General features: G+C 43.2%; 1 protein-coding gene across 1 annotated transcript; it reads left to right on the plus strand.

Moving 5' to 3' along the window:
• The first annotated feature begins 171 nt into the window (after positions 1-171).
• Positions 172-16,862, plus strand: LOC118223733 (actin-related protein 3-like). The gene is made up of 12 exons (XM_035410663.1): positions 172-374; positions 3,022-3,077; positions 4,346-4,470; positions 5,889-5,999; positions 6,271-6,366; positions 6,979-7,086; positions 8,526-8,669; positions 9,586-9,759; positions 12,057-12,149; positions 13,524-13,649; positions 14,155-14,238; positions 15,454-16,862. The coding sequence occupies exons 1-12, from the start codon at positions 331-333 to the stop codon at positions 15,547-15,549; spliced, it is 1,257 nt and encodes a 418-aa protein (XP_035266554.1). The 5' UTR covers positions 172-330; the 3' UTR covers positions 15,550-16,862.
• The last annotated feature ends 2,433 nt before the right edge of the window (positions 16,863-19,295 follow it).

Raw genomic sequence — 19,295 nt, forward strand, 5'->3', positions numbered from 1 at the left:
AACGATGCTGTTGCAAAACCCAGTACAGTAACGCGTTCAGAAACACGTCGTATACATGCCGTTTATATCCTGCTCAATGAACCATTCCTCTTTAGAAAAAAAAAAAATAATAAAAAAAAATCAAAATTCGTGATTGGCAGTAGTCTGGCCCTGCCCTGACGGCGGCCATCTTGCCTCTCCTGTCTTCCCGAGACCCGAGTGCGGAAGTAGAAACTTCACTGTGCGGGTTCAGGGTTCCGCCTCTGAATGGTGAGATAGCAACTCTACCCGACACAGGTTACTTCCCATCAAAGAACACACCCGTAAATTCTACTGCCTGGATCGCAAGAGATGGCTGGACGGTTGCCGGCTTGCGTAGTCGACTGTGGCACAGGGTAAGTCGCTTTCACCACACATGCTGTATTCCAGGCAGAATGGAAAATTTGGGTGTGCTGATGGGAGATGGCTTTTCTCAGTGGAAGCTGGGGTGTAGCTGTGTTAGCTAGCGTGCATTTGCAAAAGCTCTCTGTACAGCGAGGTTCTGTTCAGGCTGTTTTCTTACATTCATTCGTGGCTCTGTTTCCTAAAAGATAGTTTGGCGCAAATGTGGTGCTTTAATTTTAATTAGAGTAGTCATTCTCGATAGCTAACTAGGTTTGGTTAAAACAGTAGCAGTCAAGCTACCAGCTATTGCTTCCATCATCAGAAAATCATCTTCCTGTATGACAGGGGTATTGCAGAAAAGAGGTTCACCTGACACAAATTCACTTGGCACGTCGAAGCCATTTGATTGTTCGGGGGCACTTGGCCAGTGTTGGGTTTTGCATTTTGAAGCAGGATTTGAGGAAGTAGGCCCATTTGCCTGTATCTAATGGATATTTGTATTAACTAGCCATCAAGACCATTCCGGTTTGAGCATGCGCATTACGACTTCCTAGGTTTGTCAAATCCTCTTCCTGATTCACCCATTTTATTCCATATATGGTCTGCTTCGGCATCCGAAGCATTTTTTAAGTTAACGTTAGCTTTAGTACATTTTATAGGTAATAATTGGCTTTCTGTGAATAGGTTTTAAAAACCGAACATGAGCAGGCAAATAATGCTAGCTTGCTGAAAGCTACTGTAGTTTGCTAACAAACAAAAGTGAAGATAAGAATCTTTGCTCTACTGGCAACATAGCAAATCTGGTCTCAATTTTCGTTTTGGTGGTTATGTGTAGTCTTCTGTCCATTTATGTGGTACTGTTAAAACTAGTTCTTTTTCGTTATTAAACATTTATAAAATAAAACGATACATGTCGATACATGCAATATTATTGGTAAACGCCCAGCTTGCTACAATCAGAGCAAGAGCTTGGCTAGCCTACCTGACAAGTTAACCGGAAATATTATTGAACAGACTTGGGAAATGTTGAGTTATTATGAGTTAGCGGAATTCGTGTGCTAAAACGAATGTTACTGTCAACAGCGGGTTTGTATCTCTAAAGACAAGAAAAGTGTAGTTCCTCACACATAAAATGCAGAATACACAACATACGTGTGTAGAGTGTCCACGTAATGTACTGACTGGTACTGATCTTACATTGAGCGGTATTACCCAGCTTTTAGTTTGCTGACTATATTTCTTGAGAAAGCTGTAGCTGAGCATGCAAGGAATTCCTTAAAAACGCCAAAAGCCTCAACCACAACTGATTGATTGTATGCTGTACTTTTGGTGTTACTGGCATGCATTGACAGTTATCTATATCTATGTTTAATTGGTTAAGTAGGCTAAAGCATTTGGACAGGCTGCACTGTGTAACCACTGGAATGGAATTAATCCACTTGCTGGAATTATTTAACAATTTACCTAAATCCTCTGGCGATTGATTAATGGTAAGTAATGTGTTATCAGTATTACATGAACCATTCTGTAGAAAAAAACAATGAAAGGGATTTTTCCCCCCCTGTAGATTTCTCAACGGTCAAGTTAAAAGTTTTTGAGCACCTCTAAAAGGCCAACTGAAAAGTACTTTAAGGAACAGGATCTTGCTCAGACACGACTGGCTGCTGCATACTTTCAATTTTTTTCCCAAAAAGATTTTTTTTGTCTCTCCAGCTGTGATGTGTTCTCTGCAGGGAATAGCCTTTGTCTAGTTTGAATGGCATTTTTAAATTTAAGGACATAAAAATAAAAAAAATTGAAAAGGAGTTTAAAAATTGAGAGAGCCGTTTCCTATGGCTGCACTAGCTCTGACCATATTAAGTGGTCTAACACATTAAGTCATTCTAATAAATTCAGCAGCGTGTCCATCTAGCCTATATACCCATGCGTGGGGCGTAACTTGGGTATGACAGTTGCTAGCCTATTCATGGTCAGTGTGCGTACTTAAATGTTATCATCCAACCATAAGAAGGATATTTGACTGTGGCAAACGGCTAACTTATTCTTGCTTGTTGTTGTGCAGTCCAGGGTCTTGTGTTCTGATACATCATACTTGTTGCAACAGATCAGCTGCTTAAGGGGGCTACTCCAGGAAAGTTAGGAATTTACTTTGGAATGCAGTTCTGTCCCTTTCCCCCCGCCCCACCCGCTGAGACTGTCTAAAGTATTAATATATCATAAAGGGTTACAATGATGTCAGCACTTGGTGGGAACATTCAGCAATAATATGATAATATAATAAACAGACATGAGCTTTGGGAAAACCTTCCCCCTCTTACGCACACTCATTTATATGCTAGACATCTTTTTCTTCGCTTTTGTATGCTGAGTTCATACTACACGGTAACATCCTCTCTTGTGAATTGATTAGGTCTTATTATTTTTCTTTTGCAACATTCAGCATTTTTCTCTAAACTGCAGGCCCATGTTTGAAAAGCCTTAAACTTTGGATAATCAGCTCTCTCATTTCTGTTATTGTCCTTTCATGGTAGACTTCTTCTAATGTGACTGCAATTCTTAAACCGTTTTACATCTTAGTTACTATTTACAACACGGGTATTTTCTCTATATGCTGAAACTGTGTAAAGCATTGACGCATTGACTTTCTGTTCTTTACAGATACACAAAACTTGGCTATGCTGGGAACACAGAGCCACAGTTTATTGTTCCGTCATGTAAGTATTATTTTTATTATTACGGAATTGACCTTCAAATTATGCATGCACGACATTGAGAGAGACACGTAGCTTACCGGATTGTTAAAAATAGGACCACAGACCACATTTATTATTATTATTTTTTTTATCTTTAAGGATGGACACATCTACTTCTTATATTCAGCCTTATTATTATTATCATCATTATTCAGATATTGGATTATTAGAATTATTATTCAGATTTGTATCTAGTCCGCCTGCTGTGCAAGCTTTCAAGCTGTGTGATGCATTTGGGGTGGAAAATCTGGACGCTCACCAAACCCAAACAAAAGTGCTGTTATGGAGGGCTTATGCATATGGATCAGCCGCCGATCTCCAAGGGAAATGACCCAACGCTGGGGACGAACCCGGAAAAGGCATCGCGAAGGACAGATTTCCAAAGGAGATAGAACGTGTGCAGTTCCGGTGCAGGGAAAAGCAGATATGTAAAACTATGAGATCATAATCGTTACCCGCGTATGGCTTATGAATGCGCCCCGTCAGTGTTTAATAAAGAGGCTTCGACCAGCAGGTCTTCATCACCTCTGTGAGATTAAGATATTGGGACCGTTCCAGTCCACGGGGGGGTGGGGGGGTGGTACTTTGGACGTTTCTGGTGGTTCGGAAAAGAGGGCACCGTCGTGTCCCTTGCCTTGCTAGCGTTTGAGTGCACACGCCTCCAAGGTTAACTAGAGAAAGGCTTTCAGGCTTTTTCAATTCTCAGGAAATGGATCTCTTGGAGGAGAGAAAAGGGGAGCCTGCACTCTTCTTGTCTCCCCTTGAGTGTGCAGATTTGTCAGCACTTGCATCTATATGCTTGTTGATGCAGTTGCATTCTAACTGGTGGTTTTATTTAGTTACGTTTCGCCTGTCAGTTCTGATTCGCATACCGTGTTTCTTTAATTAACATATGGCCATGTTTGGTATAATCAGCCTAGTTGTGAAGTACAGAGTAGTTTATAGACAGCAATTTCCGTTTGCTCACTTTCACTTCCCTTGGTTTATGATCACTGATCTAGTATGGTTGGTCTTACATGGTGGACAAAAGTATGAAGCATGGTTCTTTGGTGGTGCATTTTTAAAATTGATATTGATATAGGCATGTGTTATCAACATTTCCTTTCTTACATATGATACATATGTACTATTTGTAGGGAAATGTGAAAGTTTGTCTCTGTAAACCTGACATATCCTATCCAGTGTCCCATGCAGAATGGCCTGTTATCTTTCTGCCTTTTTTCCCCCAGGTATCGCCATCAAAGAGTCGGCCAAAGTTGGGGACCAGGCCCAGCGCAGGATGATGAAGGGGGTGGACGACCTGGACTTCTTCATCGGGGACGAAGCCATAGACAAACCCACGTATGCGACAAAGGTAGCGGCCCTTTGCGGTTTCCTGAAGACAGGCCTCTGCTGCGCCTGCCCATCAACGTTGAGAGCTGCCCGCGTGCCATTAACATGGGAGCTCAGTCAGTCGCTCGTTCGTTTTGATCGATTTGAATCCATAACCACGCCCTTCAAAAGTCAGAAATAATGAGGAAGTTAGACCTTGAAGTGAAACCCAACCTAGTACAAAATATGCCGGGTTGGCACATAGGAAACAAGTGACTTGGAGTCTTGTGAAGAGATTGAAGCTGGCTTCCTGACCGGTGAATGCTCATCAAAGATTTAAATTTTGTTCCTCACCTTACAGGCGTTGAAGTGTCACGAGAAATCCCTTGATTCCTTTCCATACCTTTCATTTGCTTTTCACTCCAGTGTGTGATGGCAGACATTTCATTTCTCTAATACGCACGCATTAAACAGCCGCTTGATTGCTAAGTCCTCGCTACAGGGCCAAAATCAGGTCTGAAGTTGACTGAGTGATTATGATGCTTACTGGGGATTCTAGGCATATTATAGGCAGCTTCCGGTGGCAGCTTGTATCAAATTCCTGTAGATTTGAGCCGGCCTGTCTTGGCTTCCTCTTAGATCTGAACTAGCCTCTAGCAACTTCCCGTGTCAACTTTGTGTCTTCTGTTCTCAATGGCTGCCACTGCCACCTCGAAGGATCGAAAATCAGCCTTATCTCCCCATTGTCTAAGAGAAATGAGTGCGGTGTGGGCTGGGTACTGTTTCAGAACCTGCGCGTACCAGCCAAATCAATCCACATTGATTTGTAACGCTTATACTATTCCATTCATTAATGCTCCTACCCAATTAATTTAATCTCAACGCTTTCAAATTGTGAATCTTTAATGCGAAAGTATAATTATATTTGAGTGCTTCATTATGTGAAATAACCTGATGAATTCATGAATACCCGGGGAGATGGCATTAACTGCTGTAAATTATTAAAATGGCTGGCGTATGCAAATGAGTCTCTTTCTGACATGTTTGATATTATAAGAGGAATTACCAAGTTAACTTGCCCTTTAATGCCCACTTCTTAAGTGGCCATTATGTTATCGTGCCTTCGTTGACTCGTAATATTCCCCAAAGAATGCAAACGATCCTCGTGAAATTAACCGTCGAGATGTGATCCTCCGAAATTGAGCTGATGAAAGACGTTCGGGGACCTGTTCTGTTAACGTGTGCTATTATCAGCTGAAATGAATGAGCAAGCTGTTGCCAGTTTGAATCCCAGGTTGGAAAGACGTTTTTTTTTTTGTTAAAAAGATAACCAGCCCGGATTTGACCGGTGTACAACCCGTATTCGGTGTCTGTGTGAATAATGAACAAGTCAAGATATTCTCGTCTGGTGAGGGAAACTGGATATGCGGTGTGTAACCTTGGTGGTTTGTGTGCAATCAGTGGCCGATTCGTCACGGCATCGTAGAAGACTGGGACCTGATGGAGAGGTTCATGGAACAGGTGATCTTCAAGTACCTGCGCGCGGAACCCGAAGACCACTACTTCCTGTTGGTAAGGTGCTGCAGAATATGTTTGGCCTTGTAAAATAAGAGCATGTACAATTGCTTTATTTAGTTTTTTTCCCCACTATTTGGAAATTAAGTCTCCTGTTTCCTGTATTTCTGAAAAGGAATATTTGATCAATAAAGACTTATTGAGGAAGGGCTATTATTATTATTATTATTATCATTATCATTATTAGTATTAAGACCTGGAATGACTGACATGTATTCAGTGTTTCTGAGTTTGACTCATGGTCCAATTTTTTGTTGTTTCTCCACAGACAGAGCCCCCGCTGAACACACCTGAAAACCGGGAGTACACCGCGGAGATCATGTTCGAGTCCTTCAACGTCCCTGGCCTCTACATCGCTGTTCAGGTAAAGCCCTGCAGACACGGAGCAGCCTCATTGGTCAGTCCCCCCTGAGGGACGTCCGTGCATCACGCATTTCTCCACAGCCTGAATGCCTTCAGTTCTCACGATCTCCACGGTGTCTGACTATCAGTCTACCAACCGCATCCCAGAACAACCTTCCAAAGGCCATCTCCTCAAACTGATTTGATTAAGACTCATAATTGAGAAGCCACTGCGATTTTTTTATTCACCAAAAGCTTCTGGCCTGACACCAGTAGACGTTTTAGTTTACTAGTAGACACATTACATTACGTTAGCATTACATTACATTTAGCAGACGCTCTTATCCAAATCGACTTACACAACTTTGTTACATAGCATTTACATTGCATCTATGTATACAGCTGGATATATACTGAAGCAATGCCGGTTAAGTACCTTGCTCAAGGGTACAACGGCAGTGTCCTACCCGGGAACTGAACCTGCAACCTTTAGGTTCCAAGGCCAACTCCTTACCCATTACACTACACTGCCTCCCAGATACGTTAGCTTATTGCTGTTTGTCATCATTATGTGTAATGGTGTCTGTGCTGGTTGAACCGTCTCACGTGGCTAACATCACTTCTCCTTCCCCAGGCAGTCCTTGCGTTGGCCGCCTCCTGGACGTCCAGACAGGTGGGGGAGAGGACACTGACCGGGACGGTGATCGACAGCGGGGACGGGGTCACTCACGTCATCCCTGTGGTGAGCGCCGTCGATGAGCGTGCTCGACCCCTGACCTCTACCCCTGACCTCGCCCTGACCTCTCCCCATGGCCTTGCATTGACCTTCATAAAAGCAGCTGGGGAACCGAGCTGGTGTCTGACCGGCGACATAGCTTTTTAGCCATAGCTGAGCGCAGACCGTGCACCTACGTAACGACACTGTGAGCTGATTGGACCTTTCACCTCCATGTGATTAGCGGAGAGACTCCTCCACCGTGCGCTGAGCCACTCATGCGTCTCCTTGGCGCCGTTCATTCATATCCGAACCCGCGCTTACGAAGGCCTCCAAGTGCCTCCAAATTTCGAAGCCAGCCTTCCTGTGACTCAGTCGTCGAAATGCTAGTTTATTTAAGCATGCTCACACGGCTCCCCAGAACTCGTAACATAATCTCCTTTTCCGTTGTTTTAATGTCTGTCCGATCCTCAGGCTTCAGCAGTTCCTTGTTGCCGTGTGACATCACGTCATCCGTCCCCCTCCCCAAAAATTGCACTAATTAAGTGATTATTACTGATAGTGGAAGACGTAAAATCGAGGTGATTATATCTTGGTAATATGTGGTGAGGGTAGGTGTTTAATCTGAATGCACTCTCAGCTCGATGTCCTTCCGGGATGGTAAATGGTAAATGGACTGCATTTATATAGCGCTTTTATCCAAAGCGCTTTACAATTGATGCCTCTCATTCGCCAGAGCAGTTAGGGGTTAGGGGTTAGGTGTCTTGCTCAAGGACACTTCGACACGCCCAGGGCGGGGTTTGAACCGGCAACCCTCCGACTGCCAGACAATCGGTCTTACCTCCTGAGCTATGTCGCCCCATGGACATAGTGGACGTGATGGTCTGGGCAGATTGTTTCAGAACGGCAGAGGACAGCCGCTGTACGTCTGAGGCACAGAGAGACAGACAGACTTTCACTTGCTTACTTTCTCACCCGCCTCGTCTCTCTGTGACCTCCGTAGCGGCTGGCATCCAGCACAGCAGCCCACGCAGCGCTCCCTTAATTCAGTCTACGCGTTTTCTGGCAGGTGGTGCTGATGTGCTTGGCGTGCGTTCTTCTTAAATAACATGATGCGTTTGACTCACTCCGCATAAGGTTATGATCGTGGGAAGGAAAAAATGTCTCCAAGGCAAGGTTGCCATGGCAAATATTACTAACAAGATCCCAAATTTTTTTTTTTTTTTTTTTTTTTTTTTTTTTTTTGATGGTGGTAAAATTGAGCACTCTTAAGTGCTCACAAGAGAAAAGGTTGATTTAATAATACATTTTGTTTTAAATTGAAACATGTCCACTGACGGATAGTAGTGAAATGTAGAAAGGTGTTCTCTTGAGCTTTTGTTTAATCATGCTTTAACGGACGTGCGCCGTTGTGTACACCGGTGACCGTTTCCTAAGCGGTTCTGTCTTTGATTGGCTCCCTGCAGGCTGAGGGCTATGTGATTGGCAGCTGTATAAAACACATTCCCATCGCGGGACGGGACATCACGTACTTCACACAGCAGCTGCTGAGAGAGAGGGAGGTGGGCATCCCTCCGGAGCAGTCCCTGGAGACCGCCAAGGCAGTCAAGGTACCCCGCGCTGTCCCTTCGCTGGCTTTAGAGATCACTTCAGTTCTGCCATGTACTGTTACTTTCCAACGTGCTCTGCTTACACGCATACATGTACACACACACGCGTATACACATACACACACACACACGCACGCGTGCACACACACACATATGCACATGCATACACACACACACGCGTATACGCACACACACACACGCACACACACATACGCACATGCATACACACGTGCACACACACACACACACGCGCGTGCACACACACACGCACATACACACACACACACACGCGTGCACACACACACACACATATGCACATGCATACACACACGCGAACTTGTACACACACACACACACACTCATACACGCTTTCATACATGCATGCAGTCACACAAACGTGTGTACAAACGCACACGCTATTGCATAAAGGTCAGATTTATTTTGAGTCTGTGTCTGCATTCATTTTTTCTAAAGGAGGGCCCTGGGAATTACAGAGATGCCAAGAATTATTATTATTATTATTTTTATTTATAACTGGTTGGTTCGTATTTTGTACAGCAGATGTCACTGTTGTTCCATCATCTGCGTCGGTTCTTTTGATCCTTTCTGAAATGTTTTTATTTCTATTTTTGATGCTATACGGTGATTTCATTGCGGACTTGTTGGAAGGAGAACTTCCTGTAGGAAGAAAAAATATTAATGTTTTTATATTTTGTTTCGGAATACTGTGCAATGCATCTCACACCTACAATTCACATAGATGAAGAAACTGTTTAATTTTCCCGTAGATATTGGATCAAGAACCACAATAAGATAGGCAGGAGATGAGGTTTTATTTAACGAGACATGAGGAATGAGAAAGGAATACGCAGTCCAGTAAAATGTTCGATCATTCATCTTTAATATTTGATTTCAGGAACGGTACAGCTACGTCTGCCCAGATCTAGTCAAAGAGTTCAGCAAGTACGACACAGACGGGTCCAAATGGATCAAGCAGTACACCGGCATCAACTCCATCAGCAAGAAAGAGTTCACCATCGACGTGGGCTACGAGCGTTTCCTGGGCCCCGAGATCTTCTTCCACCCCGAGGTAAGTGCATCGCTGGCAAATATGAAACTTAAAAAACATAAAAATATGAAATAATTATTGCCACCGTCATTTATGTTGCATTGTGTATATGTATATATATATGTATATAAAAAGTTATTTTTTGTATTTTCCTGCATTTGCGTAAAACAACTAAAGCCGGGCACCCACCGCACGCGTATCGACCGCGAGCGCACTACGCGCGTATTACGCGCGTAACTGAAGCGTAGTTGAAGTACTGTTATTACAACGGCAGCGGGCGACGTCGTCTCCACCAGATGCGAACGCGTCGCGTACCGGCTGCGAAGCTCGCGCGACACAAGCGAACTGAAGCGTAGTTTTTCGCTTCTGTTCTATTTTTTCGGCTTGTCGCGCGTCACGGTGGCCTGTTTATACACAGAAATATGCTCTAAAATGCTAGGTATACATGCTCTGATTTATATTTCATCCTTATATTACTGGGGGTGTGTCCCTAGTTACCTCCCAGATATTTTTTAAGCAGCTAAAAAAAACACAAGCCTTTTCGTTTTGTAAAAATAAATAAATAACTGGAACCTGGGGGAAAGGCAAATTTAGTTTCGCTGTTATTTTGCGGAGGGGGTGGGGTAAATTTGAAAATACACCACAGAAAGACGTAGGCTATTGAGTGACGTAGAAGGGAATGCACCGAGCAGCGGTTTGTTAGCTCGAGTATTGGAAGATAGTTTTTAACCAACCATTGCTCAGCCTATTTGACTTCTCCGATGTCTTCGTTCGCCGTGCTTTCAAAAAGGGCTTGTTAATAAAAATCAGATAATCCACAGAGCTTTAAAAAAATCTGATTATTTAGTGGTCTTGCCGATGAAAATGCACCTATTTTATAAATTAAGTTGTAAGCAAGCCTTTATTGCACTTGTACTTCAAAGCTTCCGGTGTTCATGGCGTTGTGGTGTTCATATCCCTTCAAGATTAAAACTGTTACTGACTTTTTCATGATTAGCTGATTTTACTAAATCTGATCCTATAAATGTTTTGACGTGAATGGCAAGACAACACGGGAATTCCCAATGGTTGATTACGGATTATTTATTATTATTATGATCATTACATATTCTTCATGAAATTGGCACGCTTGTTAACCAAGCAAATAAATTAATACAGTTTGAGATTGATTGTTATGCAGGCTACGTTGCGATTTAAGTTTATGGTACTTCTTGAAAGCGTTTACTTTCTCACGTAGGCTATTTACGAGTTAACGAAATATTACCAAATTAACAAACTGAAAAAGGTCTCTCACCAAAGTATTCACTTAACCCATAATCAACAGTCGTGAACAAACGTGAAATACACGATGTAAAAGCCCACTGCAGACTGCGAGAGCTACTAGGAATATATAGCTTTTACGCAAGCCTTTGCGCGACACAAACGGAACCAGTGGAGACACCCTACGCGTCGCGCCGTGCTGCTTCGCCCTGCTACGCGACGCATACGCGACGCGTGCGGTGGGTGCCCGGCGTAAGGCAGGTGGCAGTTCTATTTCATAGATATTATGTCGTTATAAATACTGTGACCAGCATTCCTGACATTTAGTATTTTACTGTGGGTGTAAGTTTGATTTATACATTTATGTAAGCCATTGTGCCTAACTGAACTCTTAGAATGATTTGTGTGAAGAAAATTTGATGCCTTCTATAATATAGGGGTTTGACACTTGAAGAGAAAATTCAGCTGAGGCCTATTCAGCTGAGGGCTATTATCTCATGTATGAAATATTCCTTGTGAACAGCGTTTCCTCCATTTTAGTCAGTGTACAAATCTCTGGATATTAATAACCGGTATTTGACTGGCCTTTTGGGCCAATACCTCTGCTTTACATTATAGCTCAAGTGCAAACCAAGTTCCCACATTCATGGACGTGAAGGGAAAACTTATGATCTCATGAAGGAAAAATGTAACCCATATTATGTGTATAACAGCATTTCTAAACTTGCTATTTCTGTAAGCAGGGAACATGAGTCTAGACGGCTACTCTCTCTGTACAGATTTGCGTATGAGTTTTGGTAGTAATGGTAAATTGAAAATAGAAGATTATGATTGTGCTACTTTTTGAGCATGATATGTTCACTTATTTACAGAATCTGGCACATGCATGCCTTGGTATTATATTGGCTATGAACTTGGTATTGGGCCAAAACTGATAAGTCTGCTATAAGCTATTAACAGCCAGTGCTGACACAAGCTTCCTGTTGTCCATCTCTGCTAGTTAGAGGAGGTGTAACATATTCAGAATGAAATTTTAAATTGTCCCGTGCTTCTCCCAGTTTGCCAACCCAGACTTCACCCAGCCCATTTCAGAAGTGGTGGACGAGGTCATTCAGAACTGCCCCATCGACGTCAGACGCCCCCTCTATAAGGTCAGTTCAGCTGTGTGTGTGTGTGTGCGTGCGTGCGTGTGATTCCTGGGTTGTGTGACAGAAAATGTTTCTTCCTTGTGTGCGTCTTCAGTGCGTCAGCTAGTTTAATTTTTCAGACTGTAACCCGCTCAACCCATTTGATTATATAATATAATCGATGTCTTATTACATTTATCATCCATTCTACCCTTATTTTGCATTAGGACGACCAGCAGAGGTCTCAGCTGGGTTTCCCCTGAGATTTCTTCCTTTTGTGGATTTTCTTTTCTCACCTCTGTATGGGTGTTGTTCTCCCCACTGGGGAGTTTTTGCCTCACAGGCTTGGGGGTCCAGGCCTGGTGTCTGCTCAGTTTTCCTTCCGTTTCTCTGTAAAGCGGCTTTGTGACACTGTTCTCTGCAGAAAGCGCTGCACAAAATGCTTTGAATTGGATTGAAAAGTCTGCCAGTGCGTGTGTTTGTATGTAAACTCCTGCTTCTCCCTGTGTTCATGTACGTAAACTCCTGCCAGCGTGTGTGTGTGTGTGTGTATGTAAACTCCTGCTTCTCCCTGTGTTCATGTACGTAAACTCCTGCCAGCGTGTGTGTGTGTGTATGTAAACTCCTGCCAGCGTGTGTGTGTGTATGTAAACTCCTGCCAGCGTGTGTGTGTGTATGTAAACTCCTGCCTGCGTGTGTGTGTGTGTGTGTGTGTGTGTGTATGTAAACTCCTGCTTCTCCCTGTGTTCATGTACGTAAACTCCTGCCAGCGTGTGTGTGTGTATGTAAACTCCTGCCAGCGTGTGTGTGTGTATGTAAACTCCTGCCAGCGTGTGTGTGTGTATGTAAACTCCTGCCTGTGTGTGTGTGTGTGTGTGTATGTAAACTCCTGCTTCTCCCTGTGTTCATGTACGTAAACTCCTGCCAGCGTGTGTGTGTGTATGTAAACTCCTGCCAGCGTGTGTGTGTGTATGTAAACTCCTGCCTGCGTGTGTGTGTGTGTGTGTGTGTGTATGTAAACTCCTGCCAGCGTGTGTGTGTGTGTGTGTGTATGTAAACTCCTGCCAGCGTGTGTGTGTGTGTGTGTGTGTGTGTGTGTTTAAACTCCTGGGAGTGTGTGTTTGCGTACGTGTATGTAAACTCCTGTGAGCGTGTGTGTGTGTGTGTGTGTGTGTGTGTGTGTGTGTGTGTGTGTGTGTATGTAAACTCCTGCCAGTGTGTGTGTGTGTATGTAAACTCCTGCCAGTGTGTGTGTGTGTATGTAAACTTCTGCGAGCATGTGTGTGTGTGTGTATGTAAACTCCTGCCAGCGTGTGTGTGTGTGTGTATGTAAACTCCTGCCAGCGTGTGTGCGTGTGTGTATGTGTGTAAACTTGTCCTCCTCTCTGTGTCTCTCAGAACATCGTTCTCTCGGGCGGCTCCACCATGTTCAGGGACTTTGGCCGCCGCATGCAGCGGGACCTGAAGAGGACGGTCGACGCCCGGCTGAAGATGAGCGAAGAGCTGAGCGGGGGCAAGCTAAAGGTGAGGCACCAGGCTAGAGTAGCGCCCCAAACTGCTTCTCTCAAAACCACTTCTCCCCAAACTGCTGCTCCCCAGGTCCCAGGCTAGCGTAGCACCCCAGAACCACTGTTCTCTAGCTACCAGGTTAGCGTAGCACCCCAGAACCACTGTTCTCTAGCTACCAGGTTAGCGTAGCACCCCAAAACCACTGTTTTCCAGGTACCAGGCTAGCGTAGCACCCCAAAACCACTGCTCCCCAGGTGCCAGGCTGGTATAGCACCCCAAACTGCTGCTCTTTGGATCCCAGACTAGAATAGCACCCCAAAATCTGGGAATCAGATTCAGGAGAGAAATATTTTCATGAAAATGGGAGGAATAAATCTACAGTTTTCCTCACAAAGCTATGGATTTGTATTGAGAATGGAATTTGTAGTGTTGTGTTAAGTCATATTGCACAGTCAAAAGTTTAAAGTTTTGCCATTATGTGTATTATTAATTGAGGTGATTTTCTGTGTTTTTTTTGTAGCCCAAACCGATTGATGTGCAGGTCATCACTCACCACATGCAGCGATATGCTGTTTGGTTCGGGGGATCCATGTTAGCGTCTACTGTAAGTTTTACAATAACGCTTGTCCTGAGTGCCGTTATATCTGTCAAGTTGTCTGTGTAAGCATTTTCGTCATGAGCGTTTTATTCCCCCATCTTTCTTTATATTAAATAATGGTTTTCCAAGTCTATATCTGGCACATAAAAGTCTACAACTGTGTACCTATCGTCAAATGGGGATAGTTATGTTACTGTACGTTGTACCGTCAATGCCTTATGTGTTGGCCAAAATACATATGCAGAGAGTTTCCTCTGCCAAAATCGAATTGCCATAAAAATAGCCCGTTTGTGCTGGCGTCGTGCTCAAATGGGCTTGTGAAGTGTTCGGTACAGAAATGTTTAAGTCCTTGCACTTATGGTCAACCGTAGAGAAATACGTTGAATATAGCAAGTGTATGCTAATCTCTTTCCCTGCGGAATAATGTCCCCTCGAAATATGCTGAGTAGTCAGTATATCATCCCTGGGCTAGGAAGGGCATTTATACCCTGCGGTGTCTGTATAATGAGAGGGATCGTTTTATTTTCTGGCTTTAAGCACATTCATTCGCTCTCTGGATTATCTTGGCTTTTATGTCTTCAGTTACGAGCCTCGCTCTGTGCATATGGTGTTCCTCGAGATGCGTCTTCCCGTCCAGTGATGGTGTGGATTAAGCCCGCGACAGACTTCAAGCATTTGATTGGTTTTATTTGCGATAATCTTGCTTAATCTGGAAAGATGAATTCATTCACGTCTTCAAAGAACCCGGCACACCAGATTAGTCTTATTATCAGCTACAGTAACACACGAAGCCTGTGCCACTCGCTATAGGCCAGGGCTGCCAAACTCTGTTCCTGGAGGTCTACCCTCCTGTTGGTTTTCACTCCAACCCTAACAAAGCGCACCTCATTCAACAGCTAGAGCAGGGCTACCAAACCCTGTTTCTGGTGATCTGCCGTCCTGTAGGTTTTCACTCCAACCCTAACAAAGCGCACCTCATTCAACAGCTAGAGCAGGGCTTCCCAACCCTGTTTCTGGTGATCTGCCGTCCTGTAGGTTTTCATTTCAACCCTAATTTGAACCTACAATTTGATTATACTGATTAGATGATTGATGCTTTACCCTCGTATTTCAGTGAGTTAAAAAAAAAAAAAAAATTTTTTTTAAATACACCATTAAAAAAAATGCCGTGTTAATGTGCAAATGTGAAGCCTGATGTGTGTGTTCTCCTTGTCTCGTCAGCCGGAGTTCTACCAAGTGTGCCACACCAAAAAGGACTACGAGGAGATCGGGCCCAGCATCTGCCGCCACAACCCCGTGTTCGGTGTCATGTCCTAAACGCGGACCTCGGTCCTACCTCAGGGCTCGCTGCGGGGGAGGCCCCCGTGAGGGGGAGGGGGGGGGGCCTGTAGGGGGGTGGTGTGGGAGGGGTTTGTCTGTTCTTCGGTTGTCATTCCCTTTGAATGGGCTGCAACTGCCAGAAGAAAAAAAAAAAACGGAACGAGAACGAAACCGATTTCAATTTTTAAAAAAAAAGACCAAACGCAATTAGGCTGGAAAACTGAAGCGGGATTGTCTTCAAAAAAAATAAAAAATAAAGAAAATAAAAATGAGGGAGGATAGTTTAGTTTATACGCCAAAACGATTTAAACGTTTATGTGTCCTGTTTTGCGGAACAGTGTGTGGGAAACAAATCAGTGATGATAGTGGTGGTTTCTTGAGGAGGAAAACAAAATTGTTTATGGTTATGAAATGTAATGTGCCCGAAATCTTGTGTATGTCGATGACGTGTCCAGATCATGACAGGGTTTGAACATATGGTTACGCTTCATAGTTTTTGGGCAGTTTATTCGTTTTTTTATTCAAATAAATAAATAAACAGGAAGCAGGCGCATGTAATTATGGAAAAAGGTTGTGGATAGTTCTGGTGTTTGGTTTAAGGTTTTAGTAAGTGATTAGACGTGTAGTTTTTGGGTCAGACGAGGCTCACCGAGTCAACTTTTGCACATAAAATACATGCCTCTGTAGCAAAGTGTAGGTACATGGTGATCAACAGGTATGAGTTCCAGCCAGTAAACTGCCCAGTTACTATGAAGTGTTGCCCAATACATTTTGTCACCTGCTCAGTTTTTGCTTCAAATGCACTTCTTTCCGTGTACAAGGCAAGAGCTTGTTTATATTTCATACAAAGTTTTTATATGTAAAGCTGGGGAGATCAGGAAAAAACAATAAAGCGTTGTAATGCCAATAACGATGTGGTAAATATGATCCTAAATCCACAAAGAAACCTCGGTAGAAAGTCCAGTCTGCTCCACATGGTGGCCAGTGTTTTCTCTCCTTTTTTTTCCCTCTGCCATTTTCTTTTTTTTCTACTTTTGAATTTGGTCACTTTGCCACCTGCTCTGGCAATAACTTTTCTCAAATCTACATCTGCTAGAGCTTTCTCTATAGCCCTTGCCTGATTTCTTCTTTTATCTTGCAGCAAAAAAATATTAATAATAAAAAAATTATGAAATTTAAGACTGTTGGACCAGTATTGTAGCCTAGAACCTCATTTTTTGTTTTTGATTAAGTACCAAATGGTCAAAGGAACAGATTTGTGTATTTAATGCCTAGCAACATTCCAATAAAGGCACAAAATTATTTCTACACATTTATGCTAGTGTCTTTTTTTCTTTCTGAATTTCATTAGTTGTTGATTGGGGAGATGCACCGTTGTGACCTTTTTCAGATTTTCTGACAGGATCATCCTTTAAGCTTAGAAATGTTCAGCATATAGTGTGCAGATTGCAGTCGATAAATAGGAATGGGCGCTTGAACAAGCAAGATAGGTTGACCGTGAACTATCCCTTTATGCCACTGTCTTTGTCCCCTAATTTATAATTTCTGCGTTTTTAACGCTTCGCTAAATAGCTTGTATCCAGACGATGACGCCGTGGTTAGGCTGGGCTTTTAATCTGTTTGGAGAGGTCGTGGTCGCAATCCCAGGAAATGCTGGCGGTGCAGAGGAGTTGTGATTTTCAATGCATTTTGCCCCCCCCCCCCCCCCCCCCCCGCCCCCCCGAGGAAAAAAAAAAAAAGAATTTGAAATGTCAGCTTGAACACCAGCTCCTGTAATGTGTCACCTGATTAAAATGTCCTCACAGTTTGACTGGTAAAGTCTGAAGCCAGAGGACCTGGTGGAACTAAGTGGAAATGCCAAAAAGTTTGCCTAATTGAAGAGAATTCCGAAAGATAAACTGAGGGTCAGGAAAAGCCATTTCTTTTTTTTTTTATAGAAAAGTATCTGTTTGGGGCCTTTTTTCATTATCTCCAATGGCATTTGAATCTGTTCGTTGGTCTCAATTCTATCTGTAATCAGATCGTGAGGAAATTAGTTTTAGTTGCACGACAATCAGATCCTCCAAAAACCATGCTGTGCTGTGAAACTGTTGTTAACAATAGCCTTCTTTAAATGAAAGAAATGTGTCTGTTCCAGTCTACTGTAATGGGTTTCTGTAATGGGGGGGGGGGGGGAGTAAAGAGTTGGGTGCTCAGGTATTCAGACACTATCAAAAATCAATACGGACAGCAGGACATGAATGGGCCATTTTCTTCTTTTATTGTGTGCGACGACGACAGCAACACGGCTCGCTTTGTTTAAATCTATACTGACTGACAGAATGGATTAATCGCCAAGGCGACCGGCAGAACCGAATGGAATTGGATACTGTAGGGAATGGGCAAATAAGAATGTTGTGGAGCTGGCCCAGGATAACTTCTGTTTTTTTTTTTTCCCCCAGTAATATAAATATTGTACATTACCACGTTGAGCGACACCATATTTCAATCACTGCTTCGCAATTTCCTTCCAGTCAGCAGAGCCCTTGTGGTGAAGTGTCACACCCTTGGAAAGCCAGGGAATGAACATAGCTGGCTGCTAAACCCTGGTGGGATTTCCTTGGAGGCTGCACAGCTAACGAGAATTTTCTCAAAAGAAAAATATTCAATTCCTTAAACTTAAAAACAAGAATGTGCGAGACAATATCTTGTGGCTGGTTTCCGCGAAGAAAAATAATCTACAATTTTTACCCGGAGCACCTTTCTCCTTTCTGTATATTGTGATGTGCTCTTTTTGAGATTTCCATGCTTATGTGTAAATAATTTTGCCTTGCTGCCTTTTCACATATAAATGTGGAGGGTTTAATCACAGCTTTTTAAAAAAAAACAAAGCAGGCCCTCTTGGAAAATCCCAGCTGAACGCATGACACATTTGCTGTATGACAGTAGATGAATTGTACGTGTGCATTCCAGTATGCCATGCAAAGCTTCCCTGTGCAGTCAATGACCAGCGGAACACGTGTAGTCAGCTGTGATCCATCCCAGCGTGTTCCAACCATCCACTGTGTGCGCAAACATGCAGAACAAGTTTGAGCGTGACAGTTACGTTACAAGTCCCTGTGAGGAGAAATGAGCTGAGCCTAGAGCAGTATAACCAGCATACTGTAAGTCCACAGTGGAAAATGACACTTCTCCTTCATCATTTGGTGCTACGATACAGTTGATTCCCTTAGTTTGGCACCTGGATCTTTAGATTTAGCGTCTGTCAGGGGCTGTGTTTTGTGGCAAAGCTGAGTGTCCCCATTCTGCCATACTGTTAACACACGTGCCCTAAAACACCTTGATTCTTAGTTCTGTGATTTACCAATAAAGGCATCTCCGTCAATTACCCTCAACAAAACTCCCCTCCCCCCCCAAAAACGAGCTATTATTTGGCTTGTGTTATATCGTAAAAAATTCCTATTGCACTCTGCAAATTCAAAGAATTCAAGGTAATTCATGATTTACCCGCTTTTCTGTACAGCATCTCATAATTTGCCACAGGCGTTTGATGAATGAATGAATGAAAGAATGAATGAATGAATGAGAAATAGCAGGTCAGGGAAAGCACGTTTGTCATTCCGCCGTTAGCCACCAGAGGGATCTTCACTGCAGCGAATGAGTCTGAATGACTGATGTGTAACCTGAGCAACACAGGGCTTGACACGCAATGCTTTATCACCATTGTTTATTTATATAGGTATCATTTGTTGTAATGTAATTTA

The sequence above is a fragment of the Anguilla anguilla genome, chromosome 3 (genome assembly GCF_013347855.1).
Source record: "Anguilla anguilla isolate fAngAng1 chromosome 3, fAngAng1.pri, whole genome shotgun sequence".
NCBI classification, from domain to species: domain Eukaryota; kingdom Metazoa; phylum Chordata; class Actinopteri; order Anguilliformes; family Anguillidae; genus Anguilla; species Anguilla anguilla.

Excerpts from the sequence above, each read along its gene's own strand:
- LOC118223733 (XM_035410663.1), top strand. The coding sequence starts at position 331 with ATGGCTGGACGGTTGCCGGCTTGCGTAGTCGACTGTGGCACAGG. Across the intron at positions 7,087-8,525 it reads TCACTCACGTCATCCCTGTG|GCTGAGGGCTATGTGATTGG; the intron begins GTGAGCGCCGTC and ends GGCTCCCTGCAG. Across the intron at positions 14,239-15,453 it reads GATCCATGTTAGCGTCTACT|CCGGAGTTCTACCAAGTGTG; the intron begins GTAAGTTTTACA and ends TTGTCTCGTCAG.